Source organism: Eurypyga helias, unplaced genomic scaffold, assembly GCF_000690775.1.
Source record: "Eurypyga helias isolate BGI_N326 unplaced genomic scaffold, ASM69077v1 scaffold445, whole genome shotgun sequence".
NCBI classification, from domain to species: Eukaryota; Metazoa; Chordata; class Aves; order Eurypygiformes; family Eurypygidae; genus Eurypyga; species Eurypyga helias.
The window spans coordinates 28,393-47,238 of record NW_010253398.1 but is presented as its reverse complement, the minus strand read 5'-3'; the positions used below and the strand labels follow the sequence as shown (position 1 = coordinate 47,238).

At 36.5% G+C, this 18,846-nt stretch overlaps 1 protein-coding gene across 1 annotated transcript in view; it reads right to left on the bottom strand.

Annotated features, from left to right (window-relative positions):
* The window catches only part of RBM26 (RNA binding motif protein 26), a gene marked incomplete at its 5' end in the record, with an annotated part of 42,712 nt that overhangs the window by 2,996 nt on the left and 20,870 nt on the right, over positions 1-18,846 (bottom strand). The window contains 7 exons of the mRNA XM_010152660.1: positions 923-1,036; positions 3,561-3,647; positions 5,197-5,406; positions 7,833-7,937; positions 14,072-14,242; positions 14,890-14,964; positions 17,188-17,316. Of these exons, the coding sequence (XP_010150962.1) occupies positions 923-1,036; positions 3,561-3,647; positions 5,197-5,406; positions 7,833-7,937; positions 14,072-14,242; positions 14,890-14,964; positions 17,188-17,316 (891 nt within the window). The remainder of the gene's footprint in view (positions 1-922; positions 1,037-3,560; positions 3,648-5,196; positions 5,407-7,832; positions 7,938-14,071; positions 14,243-14,889; positions 14,965-17,187; positions 17,317-18,846) is intronic.

Genomic DNA, 18,846 nt, shown 5'->3' with positions numbered 1-18,846 from the left:
AGCTTGTTATGATCTTCATTCCCTCCCCCACTGCCTACACCCCAGAGGCTCCCTCCTACACTCAGTGTCTTCTGGTGGTGTTAAAAGATGACTCTCACTGTCATTCACCTATCAATGATCCAATCTGTACTTCTCTGTCTTTACTTTGTTGATTTGTGCAAAGTAGAGAAGTGTCAATGAAGCAGTTATTCAATGAGACCTCTTAATAAGGCAGACTCCTTGCAGCAACAACTACTGCTGGTCTTCGCAAGCAATACACCCCTGAAGAAGTGACCAAATATGTAAGATGCTCTGAAGATTCCCCAGTGTGGCCTCTTGTTCACTCACGGCTCATTACAACCTGACAATGCTTGAGGTTTGCGCATACAAGGTAAGCAGCGTTTGGTAAATCAGAGTGCACAAATGCCTAATACGAATACACAGTGGCGGCGATAGTCTACTCTACCTCTCTTTGGCTGACATGAAGTTAGCAAATGCTCTAAATTATTCCTTCACCTGCATCCTTCGAGCCATCTCTCTCTACAAAAGAAAGTTAGATTTGAAATCTGATCTTCATTGGAAATTAGTGCCTCATCAAGTAGATGGTACAAACCTCCACGTTTTGGATAAAAGCCTCAATCTCTCTCATGCAAGTTCAAACCCACCCCCTTCCATTTTCTAGATATAAGCCCTAGAGTCTTTTGTTGTGTAAGAAATGATAAAAATTTCTGCAAGGAAAAGTAAAGTATCTGGACTTTTGACAGCCTAGTAAACAAAAAACTGATTTCTAGATAAAACCACTTTCTGCTATCAAAACATGAGTTAGGTTCAAAAAAAGAAGTATAAATGAACACATCATTTTCTTTTGAAAAAAGCTACATTATTTCATCTTTAAAAAAAAAAAACACAAATGGAAGGAAAAAAATAGAAAAAGCAAGCTTACTTCTTCTTCATCAGGTTCAGCTTCTTCTGTTTCAACAGCTGACATACTAGCAACAGGCTTGTTCCATGCCAACTTCAACTCTTGTCCTTTAAAACGAGATCCATGAATTGCAGCCTAAAACAAGTTTAAGAGAAAAGTTATACACTTCTTTGTCAGAGGAAAAATTAACTTCAGTAATACTTAAATGCCAGGAATGAACCAAAAAAAGAAAATCCAAGTTCTAATAAGTTTGTGCAGAATTACTGTTAATAGGTTAAGACAACACAACTTCATTTGCTGTACATGAGATTCACGCATCCTTTCAGGAAAATGATCAAAACACATTCAGAAGAAAATAAGCTTTGAAAACCATAAAGCATTTGGTGATGCGGGTAACATACTGAAGCAACACCTTCCTGGCTTTTAATATTATCTTGATGGGTTCTTCACCCTTCCTCACTGTTCAAAGACGGACATAAAACTGTTAATGTATAACTTACTGGAAGAAGTAATACATTCCACAAATACAAATGATTTAATATATTTTTAAAAAACCCAACCTAAACTAAAAAAAAAGCCTGTTTGTGATTACAACCTCATCTACTGGAAAACGTTCCACTTCTTGTAAAGCCACCGTAATTGAAATGTAAAAATTTTTAACTTATGGGATATTCATGCCTTTCTAAGTATCAGCTGCATTAAGTGGCTGCTTTGGAAATAGTATGTTCAAATTAAAGTAACATGAATGAGCATAAATCAGCGTTAGCAACATTCCGAAAAAACCATCATGGTCACAAAAGATTTATAGTACAATCTGAAAGCACAGCATAATGTGAAATGTAGAAACAATTACATGTTCAATGACATCTGAACATGAATTGTATGATATTAAAGTCTCCAGGTATAAATTTTAAATCTGTACATATAAATTTATGATAAATTTAAGAGAGTCTATGCTTATTAAAATGCAGCTCAGGAGCTTTTTGTCCATGGTCTCATCACAATGTCACACAACCAGAATTTTTAAAAGTACTTATACGTGACATTTAGGTCCAGAAACAACTTGTAATCTTTGGAAGAAATTACTACTACATAAAAATGCAACATTTTACAACAGGGAATCCTCCTCTTCCTTCCAGGCTATAACATATGGTCATAAAGCTTAGGCGTATTTTCATTTAAGAAGGTAAAATATTAGCTGCATTTACATCACAACTGGCCTCAACAGAGATTTTTAATGATTACCTTCTACAACTTCACCAACTGCCTGTCTTAAAAGTCTGCTGTAGTAGTAAGGACAGAAATTCCAGTGGAAATATATTTAAGAATGTGTTAAGGAAAAATACAAATTTTACTATATTTGATGAAACAACAGTTTTCATGAAAATTTAATTTAAAATGAAGGTGTAATTGGACACAAAGTCATCAGACAATTAAAAGTTTTAATGCGAACTCAAATGTGGACATCTCAGGCATTGATCATGTATGACCCAGCTAAAATATCCCAACTTTCCAGAGTGGATTCTGAACTTCGCCTTGAGTAGAGCTTTAAAAACTCCACCTATTCGTAGTGCTCATCACTGCTATGTCTAAGAGTTTCACAAACAAAATATTTATGTTTCCATAAATCACCTGTGGCACATGCATCAAACTGTTTCTCAAAAGACATAACCATGATGATATTGTTAAGTGTTCCAAACTACTGTCCCCATCAACTTCGTTTACATTGTAAATATCAGTGTTTTTGTCAATCAGGTTACTGATGTCTCAAGCACACAAAAGAGCAGACTGGCCAGGTATAAAAAACTGTGTTCACATAAACTCCACAGGATGAACTTTGTGAAAAAATAGAAACTTTGTGGAAAACGTACATAAAATGAAATCTTTCCATACGACCATACTGTAAATATGAATCCATTCTTTCTGAAGTTCCTATTATTTTCAGGACACACTTTCCTAGCAGTGATGCAAGGATGTTAAAGAAAACAAAATCATTTGCAGAACAACTATGTTCATTATTTTGTGCAGGTTCGCATATTGCCTACACCAGAGACTGAGTAAGGCAGGAGTCCCGCCGAGTCCTATGTGTAAAGTCTCAATGATCCATTTGCAAGGATGCTGAAGTACAACGTAAGTCAACTCTGGATTTCAGTCTCTAACAGTTACTTCTATAATTCTGTATTTCTGTGATAGTTTAAGTGTTTAAAAAATGTTAAAAGAAAAAAAAAATCCCATCAGGTCAAATCACATTTACACTATCACAGGTTTTCAGGCAAAGGTAAATCCAACTAACTGATCCCAGACAAAATATGTAGACAGCTCTTGCAGGTTGACAATGAAATTTCAGGGACACTGTGATTACTTAAAAAAATATGGCAATTAAATAATGATCAACCAAGAAATCTGGCTACCAATTCCCAAGCGTTTTTCTTAATTTGTATTTTACATCCTGTAATTGAGTGTGCTAAAGACATCCTAATTTCCTAAGTATTTCAGTGTGTTCTGACACATTTGTTTAATCTAGAACTAAACTTGTGTCAAGACTTTATAAAATATGTTTTTTAAATAGTTAGCAGTATTACATTCAATCAGATGAAGTATAATGTAAATAGAAAGCAGTTGAACATTGCAGAGTATTTTCAATGAAAACCATACTCACAGCTTCAGCTTCTGCTCTTGTTTTAAAGGTAATCACTGCATGGAGAGACGAGTCATCTATCTGGCAATCTTCAATTTCACCATATTGCTTTTAATAAATAATTAATTAAATAAGCTTAGTGAGATAGTTCACCACCTCTAAAAATGCTGTCCTAAATCAAATGCCCTCAAAAATCATATAAAATTAGCACAGTGTACCTTCCATAGTCTTAATGCCAATCAGAATACTTGTCTTTACAAGGAATAGTTACTTTTATTTGCATTTACAAAACACACAAGTGCTGTACCCTCTGGATTTACTGACTTTAAACATAAAAGTATGAAGCACAGGTGAAATGCGCTGTGATGAGCATGTGAGAGTTTGTATAAATGCATGGTCTGTTGTCCATCTCTGCAGAAGGTAGTTTTGTTCCCCTTAGGGGTATGACAGTTCCCTTTTTGTTCCCCTACATCAGTATGATGCAGTGTATTTAAAGGGAACAAAATATATGCGTATATTTATGTATGTGCGTACGTACAAGCTCCTGGGAACAAGACACCTAAAGAACCCATTATTATAGTGTTCAGGTCCCTTCCAACCCAAACCATTCTATGATTTTTTTTTGTTTGTTTGAAAAAGGAACAACAGGTCCTTGTTGGCTCTTGTTCTTTTGAAAAGCTGTTTGCATGGCTGCCAGACAGGAAATACTAAGTATTTCTACTCAGTGGAGTAGAATTACTGGACTTACTGGCTCTTGGACTTCTACTTTCAGAGACAAAAAAAAAACCCAAAACAAAAAACCAAAACCAGAAACCAAAGGGGGGCAGGAAGAGAGGAGGACATAGACAAAGATTCACACAATTCATGCCATTAGATATTCTTAGCCTTTGTTCCACAAAATAAACAGATATCCTTTTATTATAACCTTTCCTTGTGGAGAATAAGGGGTTTTATGAATTTATGTTGATTTCTCACTTCATCTGTAAATAAAAATTTGCTGAAACTTATGTATGTCAATTTATCCTTTTTTTTTTTTAGACTAAAACAAAAAAAAAATTTGTAAAAAGATCTGACTTTTTAATCTCACAGAGATGAACAGACAGAAACCTTTGGCTGCTCTGCCAAGAACTGGATACAGCTGCACAATTCTCACCTTTACTCTTAAGTTCAGAAAGTTAGACGAAAGAACTGAAAATTTTCATTAAACACTTGTTAAGATACTTCAATAAACAGACTTCAGGTATTGTAAGTCTGGCACTTAAACAGTCTTTGTTCTCACCACCCCTTCAGCTATTTTATCTTCCTAACCTAAGACTTTAACAATTTTACATTTATCCTGAACAAGTATTACAAGTCATTACTTCAGATTCTTAATTTCCTTTCTTCTTAAGAAAGGACACAAGGTTCCTAAATGCTAGGCCATTACAGTAACAACCAGTTGAACCAATGGTCTAATTTCAGTTTTGTTTCACCTTTTCCTGATGCACCCTCTTTTTCCATGAACAGGTACATAATGTTAAAGATTCATTCCTAAACAATATTTCCAGATGAATTTATTCAAGAGAAACAGACATTTAACAGAAGAGTATCATCCGAAGAACAGAAAAAGTGAAATGAGTATCATCCGAAGAACAGAAAAAGTGAAATTGCCACATACCGCAAAATGAGGAAGAAGATCTTCTCTATCACTTTCTGTAAATGCAGAGATTTCTAATGCCCTAGGTCGGTGATCCACAACTGCATGCACAGGAACTCCTCTGCCTCTACCCCGGCCTCGTATTCCTCTACCTCTGCTACGTGATGCACCCCGACCTCTTGCATGAACCCCTCTACCACGAACTGAAGAAAGAATCCCTCGTTTGGCAGCCTAAGATGTTTATACATAACATATTGATGGATTAAAATTCATAATCTAAATATTTAGACAAAATTCACACACACATATTCCAACGTTTCCTAAAAACACATCCCCAAACAAGCCTCAAAGAGCAGCTTACAGGACTTGAAATAACAAAAGTCAAACATGTTAATAACATTAAAAAGCTAATACTGTTAATTATTACCAGATCAAAAATAGTATGGAAATAGGAAAAAAGACCCAGATATTAAAAACAGACATCAAAAAAGCCTTTGTGAGGATAGGAAAGGAACTGCAGTACAACGTATGAAATTTCATTTTAAAATTTCCTTGATGTGGTGACTAACTAATTAATTAGTCTATTTATCTTTGTCTCTTAATTTGTCTCTGAAAGTCCAGCCAGGACTTTTATTCTAACCAGAATTAATGTAGCATAATAGCTGAATTGTGAGGTACGAAACGGAGGCTCTAACAAGCACCTCCAAGGACAAAGTATTCACTAAAAATATGGCTCTGCACACTCTTTAATCTTCATTCCCACGATATCTGTGTATCCCTTCTAAAGAACAGGCATTCACTCTCAAAGAAAAGTTAAAAAGCTGATGAGGGCATCTCTGACAGCCATTTAAAAATAATTTGCAAAAGCTATTTTAAGTTTTAAAAAAGCACTTTCAAGGATTTAATTTCTAGGTTTCTAACAAGAAAAAAAAAAAATCTTTACAAACCCAAATAGACCTGATGTGGGAATCAAATGCTAGATGAAATCACCGTAATGATCCTGCAGTGTTTTAACATACCCTACAACATTTACAACTCAAGCACTGAAAGCACTACTTTAACGCATGCCAACGGTATCGTCCATGAGGAGGACGGATCGTCCATCGATCTCTCGTGGCTTTATTCATTAAACTGTTCAGATAATTATACAATAGCATATAGTTCACTCTTTATTTTCCATAAAGGTTAACCCCCCTGCCTGCGGGATTAACATTTTTAAATGCTTAAAGTTTATGCTGACTTAACAATCATGCTGTGTACTGTTTGTGTTTTCTCACAGTAAAATCAGGGCCACCTGGAACAGAACAGCAGGTTATGAGCCACAGAACCAGCACATGTATATTGTGGGAGCTAAGGTCACAAAGACAAATAAAGAACTTGTAAGAATAACAAAGAATCAAACAAACTAGGTAAAACAAAAACAAAACACACATACCCCTGTGGTAAATTACAGAAGGGATACATTTCATGCTGTTCCTTGAAAAACACTGGCATGATTTACTAATAAACCTGCTTTTCTCCATCTACTTCGATCAGTATTTGCTAAAGGCCTCAAAATACTAATTTTACTACCAAAAAGTTATTTTCCTGGAAGAGCTACTTTTTTCCAACTCACAATACAGACAGACTCAGTGACAGAGTAGGATCAGCACACTCCATGAAGCACCTACTTTTCTACTGCTATTTTACAGATCATTTAATTCACGTTTTCTAAAACGTACAATTTTTATTATTCACCTTCCGAATATATTATTAACATAAGCTTTATGTCATCTCTATTCAACTGGCTTATTAACAAACCTCTCTTCACAATTACCAAAGCTGTGTAACAATTTGGTTTTAAAGAAGGATTTTAATGCCACTTAGCCATACGCATGTGCACTGTGTTCATAGGTAGTTATACATAAGACATGACCAAACTGCATTAAGACAAGAGGGACTTAAGCGACACAGCAGCCTGCTTAACAGTAAAAAGAGATAAGATTATCATGCAATTAAGCAGATATTACACAACCACATAGGCAAGACAGTGCAATATAACACAGAATCACACCCACAGCATTCAGAATATCTCAAAAAAGACACAGATAGGAAGAATCTTGCACAGCCTTAATTTTTTTTAAAAGCAAGTACATTTAAGAAAAAGCGTGTTTCTATACATTGAACACTTCTTGAAACATTGTATCTGCTTTTGATAAGTCCTCCTCTTGAAATCAATGCTGTAATAATACTACTTTTGGCACTTCAGCCTTTTTGGTTAATCTCTTTAAGGAGATGCTAACACCTAGGAATAAAAGATCAAGCAGTGTTTTTTAACTCTTGGTATCCAACACGCCACCACCCATAGGCAACAACTGAGAAACACTCCTCACTCTCAAGGAAGTATTACTACCACAAATCTACAAAATATGACGTCATCTAAATAGTTACAGAATTTAAACAGATTAGCAATCAAAATTAAAGACAATACTAGTACTCTACCTCAGTGGAACTCAGAAAACTATTTTCAAAAATACTATTGCTAAATGCCTCCATCTACATTCAACTTAATATTGCACTCTGGAAAAAAATATCCATGATACAATACACAAGCTAATAAACACATATGAAAATACTTGATTAAAGGTTAACTGCTACAAAAGAAGAGACAAACATACTTCCAGCTGTAGCTCGGTATATTTTCGTCTCAATTCAGTAACTTCCTCCCCAGCTTGCATCTTCTTGTATAAATCCAGTTCAGTATCTAGTAACTCTTTCTGCATCTAAGAAATTGTTACAGTAAGTTATTAGTTCAACAGTTCACATTCTCTACTGAGGAAAAGAAAATCTGATAAACCCCAAGAATCTACTACTGTGCTCCTATCAGCAGGCTATTTCAGAAGTACACAAGAACATAAGGATTGGCCAGTGCTGGCCTCCAAGTAAGGCAGAAGTCTGCCACAACACCTCTGTCTGTAAAACGAATTCCTACAGACTCTAAGGAATGGGAATTTGAAAACTAGAAGCTGTCGCCAAATTTTAAACTTAACCAAGTTGTGGCTGCTTAATTCAGAACACAACTATAACTTTGCAGGTATACTGCTTACTATGCTAGGTTTCCACCTTCGAAAACAAAGCACAAGCTTAGGAGCCTTCTTCGCAAGATAAAACTTCAGTGTGGCAGTATGTTTCGGAGCTTGGTGATGTCAAAGCTTTTAGCCTACTGCAAAAAGCCACTGGATTTTTTTCTAAACTAGAGATACACAGAAGATGCAAAATTATATGGTAGTGATGATGAGATAAAAAGGGTTCTACAAAAAATGCAGTACAGTTATGAATGAATTCAAAATCTATAATCAGTAATGAGAAAAAGCATCTACATTTATCACAATTCCATAATGCAAAAAGCACAAATGGTAGTTCTGTTCAGACCACAGTAGAAAAAACACGACCTCTGCTAACAAGAGGTTGGTCTCTGATGTACCCCGAGTTGCCTTCCTGCACAGAATACGTTAAAAAAAATATATTAGAAAGTTCAAAAATATATATGAAACTGAATGGTGTCTCTGAACCCAAAATTAGATACGTTCATTGCAGCCACGGAGGTGCAGGTGCTGTTACAGGTGCAAGAAAGGGCTTTACGCGACCATGAAAATTTTATATGAAGTTCTGTTCCAAACTGGAAGCTTGCCTTTTTTTCTTTTTTTTTAAATGGAAAAAACAGCAGCCAAATGTTCTAGTGACATCACAAATGAAGGATAAAATTATAGATGACTGTGAAACACTTTTACGTTTACACCCGTTGATTGAAAACCACAGCATGTATTCTATTCAAAGGCTGGTTGTCAAGAGATGAAGGTTTCGCAGTTGTGACAGTTGGAAAACAAGTATCACCACTGAATGATAAAGAAGGTGGGTTTGGGGTTTTTTTTTTTTGTTTCTTAGTTTTTTCCTGGAAGCTTGAAAGAAAAAAAGCTGGGTTATTCAACGGGCAACTTCAACCTGAAGCCCTTTCAGCCCCATTTTCTGATTATCTACAGAAACCACAGCAAAAATCCACTTTCTACTGTATAACGGTTATCGAAGATTTTAAAATTGGGAACAGTCTTTTTCTCAAATCCCACTGTGTTGCAACACATCAACGACATGGCAAAACAATCACTTCTGAAGTTTAATAGCGACCAGCAGTTAGAACTCACAAAGCAGCCAGTGACACTGGTGTTGTAAAGAAAGTCTCTAGACTTCTGAGGTTTATTTCTAATGCTCTTAATGAAGATTTTTATAGAGCTGTGCCAGGCCTCAAAAAGAAAATACCTCTTTCAAAATAAACCAAGACACAGCAAAAGTTTCAACACTCAGGGAGGAAGAGTATTTTGTAATCTGCATAAACTGGAACAAGACAAAAATCTGTAAAGACAATGGCACAGTCACATGGAACTCATGTTCAAGTCTGCCCAGTCTTCTGAGCTGCCAGGTTTTAAAATATGAAGAAAATGCAAGAGAACCTAGAGCAAAGTCTTTCAGAAAACTGTCAAAGTTGTAAATTTCAACTGAAGGCTGTGTTAATTCTTCACTTTCACCAAGGTCAGATAGGACTGATTGTGTGTTATTGGTAAGCATTGTTTTGTAAACATTTGAAAGAGAACACAAAACTCCCTGAAAGCTATCCATAAAATTACCTTTTCTACAGTTTGGATATTTTGTCAATTATGAAATACGTTTCCTTAAAATGTTTCTTCCCTTTCCATATTACAAAGGAAATGGAAAACCAGCTCAAGAACTTAATGAAAACTGTAATTCAAATTGGCCTATTGCCTCACTTTACTAATTAAAAACAACAATCACACGAGGAAGTGGTGGACCAGGTTGCCAAGCAAAAGGGTGAGGTAGGCAGAAGAGTTCTCAAGATCAACAAAACCAGGTTGAAGGGGGACCACCTCAAGCATACACACAGCAATCCACATAAACGAGAGAGGGCCTATGGAACCGTATCATGGGGCAGGATCTCATTTCTTTCCCGGGAAATCAGTGCCTCTCTGAAGAGCCTGTACTCTAACACACACAACATGTGAAACAAAGGGGGAATTAGATGTCTGGGCAGTTACAGGGCTACAATCTCACCAGGACTACAGAAATATCGTAGGAAAACTCACACCACGTGCAGTGGACAGATACAGTCTCTTAAGGAAGGACAAGCCAGGGTGGTGAGGAGCAGGAGCTGCCCTTTACGTGAAAGCGCAGTTTGAGCACAGCCTGGGGACAGAGGATGAGTGAGTCCAAAGTTTACAAGTCAGGATTAAGATGGCACACCTACGCGGGTGACGCTGCAATGGGTGTGTACTATACACTGACTGATCAGGTACAAGGAGCAGATGAGACAACTGGAAGAAGCCTCCTGTTTGAAGATCCTGGGCCTGGGTATCTGCTGGAACAGCAGGATGATTTTCAACAATCACATCCTCCAAGTTCCAGATCATGCAGGGAATAAAGCAAAGGCAGCAGGAGGCTGGATGAACAAGGAGCTCCAAACAAAACCTTAAACCAAAACCAAGGTGTACAAGAGGTGGAAGCAGGGTCAGATCACAGATGGAGTATAGAGAAACTGTCTGAACATGCAGGCACGGGTTTACAAAATCAAAGCCCACCTAGAGATGAATCTGGCAAGGGGGATGGGGAACAAGAAGAAAAGCTTCTGCAGGCCTATCAGCAGCAAAAAGGAACACTATGCTGTGAAAAATGTGGGACAACTGCTGAACGTGAAAGGCCACCTGGCAACAAAGGACACAAGAACAGTCACGAAACTCAATACCTCTTACTCCTTATTCTTTACTGGAAAGACTTGCCTTCATCAGCGATCCCAAGACCAGTGGAAAAGCCTGGAGTAAGGAAGACTTACCTTTGTTGAAAGAGAATCAAGTTACAAAACATATAAACAAACTGGATGTACACAAATACCTGGGACCCAATAGGATGCAACCATAAGTACTAAGGGAGCTTGCTGATGTCATTGCAGAGCCACCTCAATTATCTCTGAAAGGTCATGGCATTTGGGGGAGGAAGTTCCTTGGGACTGAGAAAACCAAATGTCACGCTGATCCTCAAGAAGGGCAAGGAGATACTGGAGAGCCTCACCACAACCTCTGGGAGGTTGAAGCAGCAAATACTCTTGGAAATCTTTTCCAAGCATATTAAGAACATCAAGAACAAAAAGGTGATTGGGGAAAGGGAAGGAGAAATCATGCTTGGCCTTAAGAACCATCTACAGAGAGATGACTGGCTTGGTGGACATGAGCAGAGTAGTGGAAGCTGTTTAGCCTGACCAGTAAGGCTTTCAACTATGTCACCCACATCCTCACAGCCAAAAGGATGAAGTGCTAAACAGACGGGTAGACAGTGAGACTGACCGAAAACTGAACGAAGTGCTGAGTCCACAGGGTTCTGATCAGTGGCAGAAATCCCAGCTGGAGACCAGTCATTAGTGGTGTAACCCAGCAGTCAACACTGTTTAAAATCTCCATTGATGACATGGATTAAGACAGAGTGTGCCCTCAGCAAGTCCAAGGACAACACAAAATAAGGAGGAGTGGCTGCTACACCAGCTGGTTGCATTTCCATTCAAAAAGATCTTGACATTCTGGAGAAACGGCACAGGAGACACTTCCTGCATTTCAACAAAGGGAAATGCCAAGTCCTGTACATGAGGAGGAATAACCCCAGCCACGAGTACAGGCTGCCCAGATGAAGAGGGGTCTTGGTAGCAGAGAAGTCATTGAACATGAGACAGCAATGTGTCCTTGTGGCAAAGAAGGCCAACAGCCTCCTCGGCTGCACTAGGAAAAGCATCACCAGCAGGTCAAGGGAAGTGATCCTTCTCTACTCTGCAGTGGTGAGGCCACATACAGAGTGCTCTGTCCAGTTCCAGGCTCCCTCAGCACAAGGGAGACATGCTGGAAAGAGTCCAGCAAAAGGCCACAAAGATGATTGAGGAACTGGAGCATCTACTAGTATAAGCAGAGGCTGACAGAGCTGGGACTGCTTGACTTCAGGATGAGAAGCTGGCAAGGGGGCAGGACCTTATCCCTGTGCATAAATAGCCAGTGTGGATGAGTAAAGGTGACATCCAGACTCTTAGTGGTACCTGGTGACGGAACAAGACAATCACAGTCCCTTCCCATCTCAACCATTTTGAGTTATTTTGTGTCATTGGACTATTTTCTTGTCTGCTTTAAGAATCTACTGGATCACTCTCAGGATATAACAACTGTCATGGGTTAAAAAGCTGCATTCAAGATTTTCTAGTCAAGAATTTACCAAGGTTTCATAATGCAACTTGCTTCTTCATTTCTATGGGTCTAGATTCTTTCCCTTGCATGTGATGAAGCCCTAAAACCAACTGTTACTCTTGGATCAAAACTGTTACGAAATATTATTCTTGTTCAAATTTATGAAGCAATGTACACAACCAGCAAAAGAATAATTCTCAAAAACATATGGCTTAAACAATCAAATGCAGCTTTGAAAATACTGACAATTTCTAGGACTTTCATAGTTCAAATTCACCCTACAGGTAAGTAACTTCCTTCACACTTCTCTCACCAAACTACATCCACTCACTTCTAAAAACATTAAAAACAAAATCTTATCTTTCAGCTCAAAAGAACACAAAAAAAGAATTAAATATTATTACAGCGGTGTCTGAAGTCTGGGACTATTAGTTCCAGCTGTAAAGCACAGTAGAGTGTTCCACTGCAACTGAAGTTGTCAGATATAAAATGACTTCCAGAAACAATAACCTATGCCCATTTTCAGGGTAAAAATATGCTGCTTCAACTTCTTCCTGACTGATGAATGACGTAAGAAGCTACAATGAGTACATACAGGTCATTTCAGTATTTCTGTTCTGTTTCAAACTGAAAACTAACGATCCATTTAAATCTGGTTTATGGTGTTACATCAGATTTTTAAAACATAATCCCAAACATCAGAAGAGAAGACTAAGCATTCTGAACATTTAAAAACTGAATGAAAACAGCAAGAAAAGATGAAAGCTTTTTGTCTTAAACTGGAAAACACACTGTACAAAAACATGCTTTTAATACTATGCACTTCCTCACTTAATTAAGCAAGAAAAGCTTAAAACACCACATTAATTTCTTAAAATATTATTTCTCAAAGTCTCACTTAACTCTTTATCACCTTGTGACCTCTTCAAGAACAAATACTTCTATAAAAAGCAAAATACTGCCTTTTAAAAAAAGGTAATATAATTGCTTCTTTAAGCAGCTGGGAAACTGGTTCTAGCTCTGTTCTAACAAGAATGGTAGCAGAGAAGGGAAACTCCCCTCACAGGTACAACCCAAACATGGGTAGCTAGTTCAAAGGAAAACTGACCAGTATAATCTTCAATCTAAAAAGCTTGATATACTGAAAAATTTCAGTGACAAAAAAACCCAAGAAAATTATGTACCAGTAGAGTAGTCAACTAGCTTCATGTAGAAGTTTGTGTATTAAACCTGACCAGAAGACAGTTTTTGCAAAATGATAATACTTTTGGTAAGAAATACTGTTTTCATGGCTGCTATTAAAAATTTAAGAAAGCAATAGACTGTACAGAAAAGGTTGGATAAGGCAAAAGAAAAACATATTTCAGGGTTTTGTGGTTGTATTTTTTTTTCTCTGTTTTCCAAATGATGTAATATCAGTGTAAAAGTGGATAAACCTTTCAAACAACAGCATGGTTTTAAAACCAACTATGTTCCTTTAAAAAGAGAGCACACCCAATCTCACTTCAAAGACTACTTCAAAATTAAACCAGTGTGGTTCTAAATACTGCTGATGCGGCTGCATATTTTTGTTCTGCTGACATAAGCATGTGAATTAATCTTATAAAAAAAGATTATGTCCAAAACTTGAGTACCTGAGTCTTAGTTTTCATGCTTTTTAAAGGAGCCCCTCCTCCTGGTGATACACCTTTTAATTCATCCTTCAACTTGGTAATGCTATTAGTCAAAATTTCCAGTGTTTTCATGATTTCTGCTTTGTCTTCCGACTTCATAGCTTTATTCTTCTCCAGCTTCGAAATCAGCATCTATCCAATAATAATAATAAAAAAATCTTTTTACTTAGCAACTGCTATTACAGATGTATTTTCCAGTACTCATTACAACTACTGGAAAAACAGAATATTACTTTCTTTTACTGTGATCTTCAAACTCAACATATAGGGCTTTTAACAACTTAAATTAAAATCTTTGTCTGAATCTCTGAATAATTCATTTGCTAATGAGCATCTGATATCTCTATTTCACTTGGACAGGTTTGATCAACATACTTACATTATTTCAAAATTTTTATTTAACTTAAAAGACATTATGGCCTTTTTTTCCTCCTAAGCCCGAGTTCAGTCATGCATACTTTGCTACATGAATCTTTCCTGCTCTTGTCAAGAACAACTTTCAGGCCTTCACTTCTCCCAGAAAACATATGCATGGTGCACCCAAATTAGGCAATTTTCACTGAAATCACACCTAAATTACATAAGCTTGTAGTTTAAGTGAATGAACAAGACAAGCTAGATTAAAACTCTAAGCTTAAAACAATGTGATAATACTATTATAAAAGAATGCTTATTTTTTTAGGTCAGTTTTGTAGCTCGTGCTCACAAATTCTGTAGTATTTCAGAGACGTGAACTGAGATTTTACAATTGAATGGCTGACTTTAATGCCAATATTTACCTTTTGTGTTTCAATGTGCTTCTCTAAGATTTCTTGCTTCTTTTTTCTCACATCTTGTTGAAGTCGTAATGCTTCCTAGAGGCATAAAAATATTAGAGAAAGTTTCTAGATTTTGAAAAATAATGCCAGAAGAATAACATACTGTACCTGACAACTACACAGTAGTAGCTTACAATAACATGGAAAACATTAGTAACAGAAACTCAAGGTACTTATAAGGCAGTATTTCAAATTATGTTTTGGAAAACAACACATCGCCAAATTAGTGAAGGAACTAATGATCTTTCTTAATAGATCTGTGATGGGAAGGCTTCATTATTACTTACGTATAAAGTAACCCCTTACACAACTCCACTGAAAGCTGAAAGACAATGTAACACACTACCGCAAAAGGAACAACATCCAAGAGTTCAAACATGCAAGGACAGTATCTTGAAAGCAACTGAAACAAGTCCATCATTAAAACATATTCTCCAGTACATTTACAAAGCAAAAAGAAAATATATTCTATTTTCCATAATTAGAATGTATGCAAGGAAAGCCACCTCTCTTGCACCTAACTACCAGAACTTGGAAGTGACAAGTACTACCATGCCATCTGCTAAAACCAGAATTCTTGACATTACAACGGGAATATCAAAATTAATTGAAATTGATCAATTTGCAACATAACGCACTTGGAAGGAGAAGCAGGAGATGCCACAGCTGCAGTGCTCAGCTCCTAATGCTGCTTGAGAGAAAGCCACTGCTGCTTGCTCTCAGATATAGAACACAGAATTCTTGGATAGCAGGATACTTGCAAAAATCAATTAAGAGTGTTGATACTAACATATTTAATGGGATAAAAGAAGAGAGGTAGAAGATGGTTTTGCACCTCTAGGTCACCAAACAACTGGGATTGGACTGCAAGTGGATTGATTACCTTATGCAAAGAGTGTAAATACACAACAGCCATAAAAAAGAAATAGTAATAGGGTTTCTGTTCGTATTCCCAAACACTGGCAAATTCTGCTGCAGGAAATGTTAGTTTTGCAATACAGTGTACAATCATTTTTCTGAAGGAAAAGGGAAAATAAGACAAGGGGATGAATGCTAAGAAAAACTGGGGAGACAGAAGTAAAGAAGGGAGTGAGTCCCACAAAATCATGTTTTCCCACAAGTACTAGTATATTGTAATAGAAATCTCTGAAGAAAGGAAAGAGCACAAGAGCACATGAAAAAAAAGGAGCCAATCACTTAGCAGGCCTTCAATGTCTTCTCTCAAAAAAAAATCCTACAGCTGTTATCGTAAGTAAATAATGTTATTATGAGCTTTTTGCCATTTCACAGGCACTTAGCATTATAACTTGAAAGGCTCTAATTTTGAAAAACACGTTTTAGGGGAGAAAATATGAAATGAAATCCCCAATTTAGAAGTGGTTTCTTTAAAGTCTGGACCAATGCCACAACTGACATGCAGCTAAACTGTTGTTTTAATTTATACTAGGCATTAGTTACAGAAGTTCACTAATAGGCTAAAATCTTTGTTTAATGATTATAGTGTTTTCAATACTTATGTGTGAATCTAACTTAGAATTGAACTCTTAATTTGTGGTTTGAAACCAGGAATACAAATACTATCCTGTATTTTGTTTTTCTAAATGATAACAATAAATCTGAAAAAGGAGCTTTACTGAGCTGTTTTGAAAATCTGAAGCAGACTAAACTAAAATCAAGTGACCTATTCAAGGACAAATACAGTTTTGTTGCATTTCTTCTCTAACATCACCAAAAAAAAAAAAAGAGAAAAACCTAGTACTAGGCATTAAAAAAAAAAAAAGGATGCAGAAGAACTATAGTTTAGAAATAATAAAATGCAGTCATACAGTTCTCAGCTCTCTTAAGTGAAGAAAGAATTTTGGTCACAAGTACAAAACACACGGAGAATAAAGGCCAGTTTAATGAGAATAAAGGCCAGTTCCAGGAAGGCTTAAGAGAGAATAGTGACTATACTATAGTCCCTCCTGAATCACAATAGACAATACGCGTGTCAACACGGAGATTCTACTTTCAGGAAAACGTGTTTCACATTTTGAACTTCTAGAGTTTTAAACTTTACACTGCCTGAAAATGCACTGAAAAGTAACAAAACAAAGCATATTTTCCTTGTTTTTTAAAAAGAAACCATTGTAGCGAATTTAATCTTTTAACTAGTTTAGTCCATGCTCTTGAGATGAATATACATAGATAGTGTACTATCTCTAGTGGTCACCAGTTCCCAATCTAGGTCCATTTTATAAAGAAGCGTATTTAATTTACCTGTTTTTTCTTCTGTGCTTCATTAGAGTCTAGCACGGAAGTGGAAACAACAGGCAAAGATTTCTGTGCTGCCTTCAAAGCAGCAGGGTTGTACACAGTTTTTGTCAAGCCAGTAGAAGTGGATAAAACCTATAGGAGGAAATCATTTTATTTTTTTTTTGCCAGTGAATTTCAATTTTTTTAAAAAGAAAACATGAGTGCTTAAAAATATATAAGCGTCTTTTCTTTTGTCTGTTTTGATGATATGGAATATAAAAATTTGGTGTACCAATTGTATTTGGAGTTGCTCAAGTCAATTTTTCTTAAGAGGCAGCATCACATCATATAACTAAGAAATATAAAAATCGGATTATAAATCTTTTCCACCAAGATTTCGTATGTACATCCAAGTTTCAAATATATAAAATTTTACATATTTGAGCATAATTAAGGAAAATGGAGATTTTCCCAAGAATAGCTGAAGTTTTGTTTTGATGTTTAAAATGCAATTTTTCATGGCTGCATGAATTTTCCAAGCAAAAATTCAACAGTACTTTAGAAACTAAGGTCCAAAGTAGATACAATAGTTCCTTTTCATATGCAGTTTGTGCAAAGTAGAGCTTGCACAATCAGCCAGAAGGAACTAAGCACAGGGAAGTCTTCAACATCGTACAACAAAGGAAGAGACTCCCATGTGTCTGTTCTCTCTCCTACATTTGTAGCGAGGCATGAAAATTTCTCCGTGACTTGCTGAGAACACAGCTGTCTGCTTTACAAGCTCTCTGAATTATACTACGTATATCTACACAATACCTGACAACTTGGACTATTCTGTTGTCTTATCACATTCCTTAAAGGACATTTTGGCCATGTTAGTATTGAAAAATCCACGGCTAAGTGGCTGGAGATAACATAGGCATGATCTTGTTCGCTTTGTTAGCAAATCACAGCAGTTATGCAATTGGTATAATTTCCAGTTTAATACTTTATATATATGTGGAAAACTAAAAGATGCATGCAGAGTCTACTGGTCACCATGCACTCCATAAAATAGACACAATGCCCATCAGCAGGAGAAAAAAGAGAGACAGCCAAGAAACATTAGAAATACAGTAAAGATCAGAAGAATTTACAACAGGAACACTTCATATAAAAGCTTTTAACTTCATTGTGCTATTTATACTGTATCTTCCCACAGTGAAGTATTTTCTAAAGGAGGCAGTGCAGAGAGAACAAAAAAAAAAAAAGGAAATCAAAGCATGTTATGGAGTATTATAAAAAGTGATATAAAATGCTATTAGCAGGCCATTAAAAAGAGGAAGGAATTTCTTTTTAACTTATTAAAGCACATTAATGTATGCACGTCCCAATCATATAGTTCCTATAACAAAGCAACTTTAGGACAGGCTACATTGCACACAAACAGAGGACAAAGTAAAGACAAATATTGACACACTCCTTTTGCCCTGAACAACTGACTTCATGGCAGAGTGAACCACGCTTCCTCATCTCTTTTAACATAAGGAGAGACGCCACAGCAGATATACCTGCATCAACTAATACAGAAGAGCAAGGAGCAACACATTAATGTCTTCTAAGTCTCTTAACACTATGTAAGAGAAGGAATACGGTGAATCTCTTCACAAGTTCATGAATTGCAAGTCCTATACAGATCTTAAA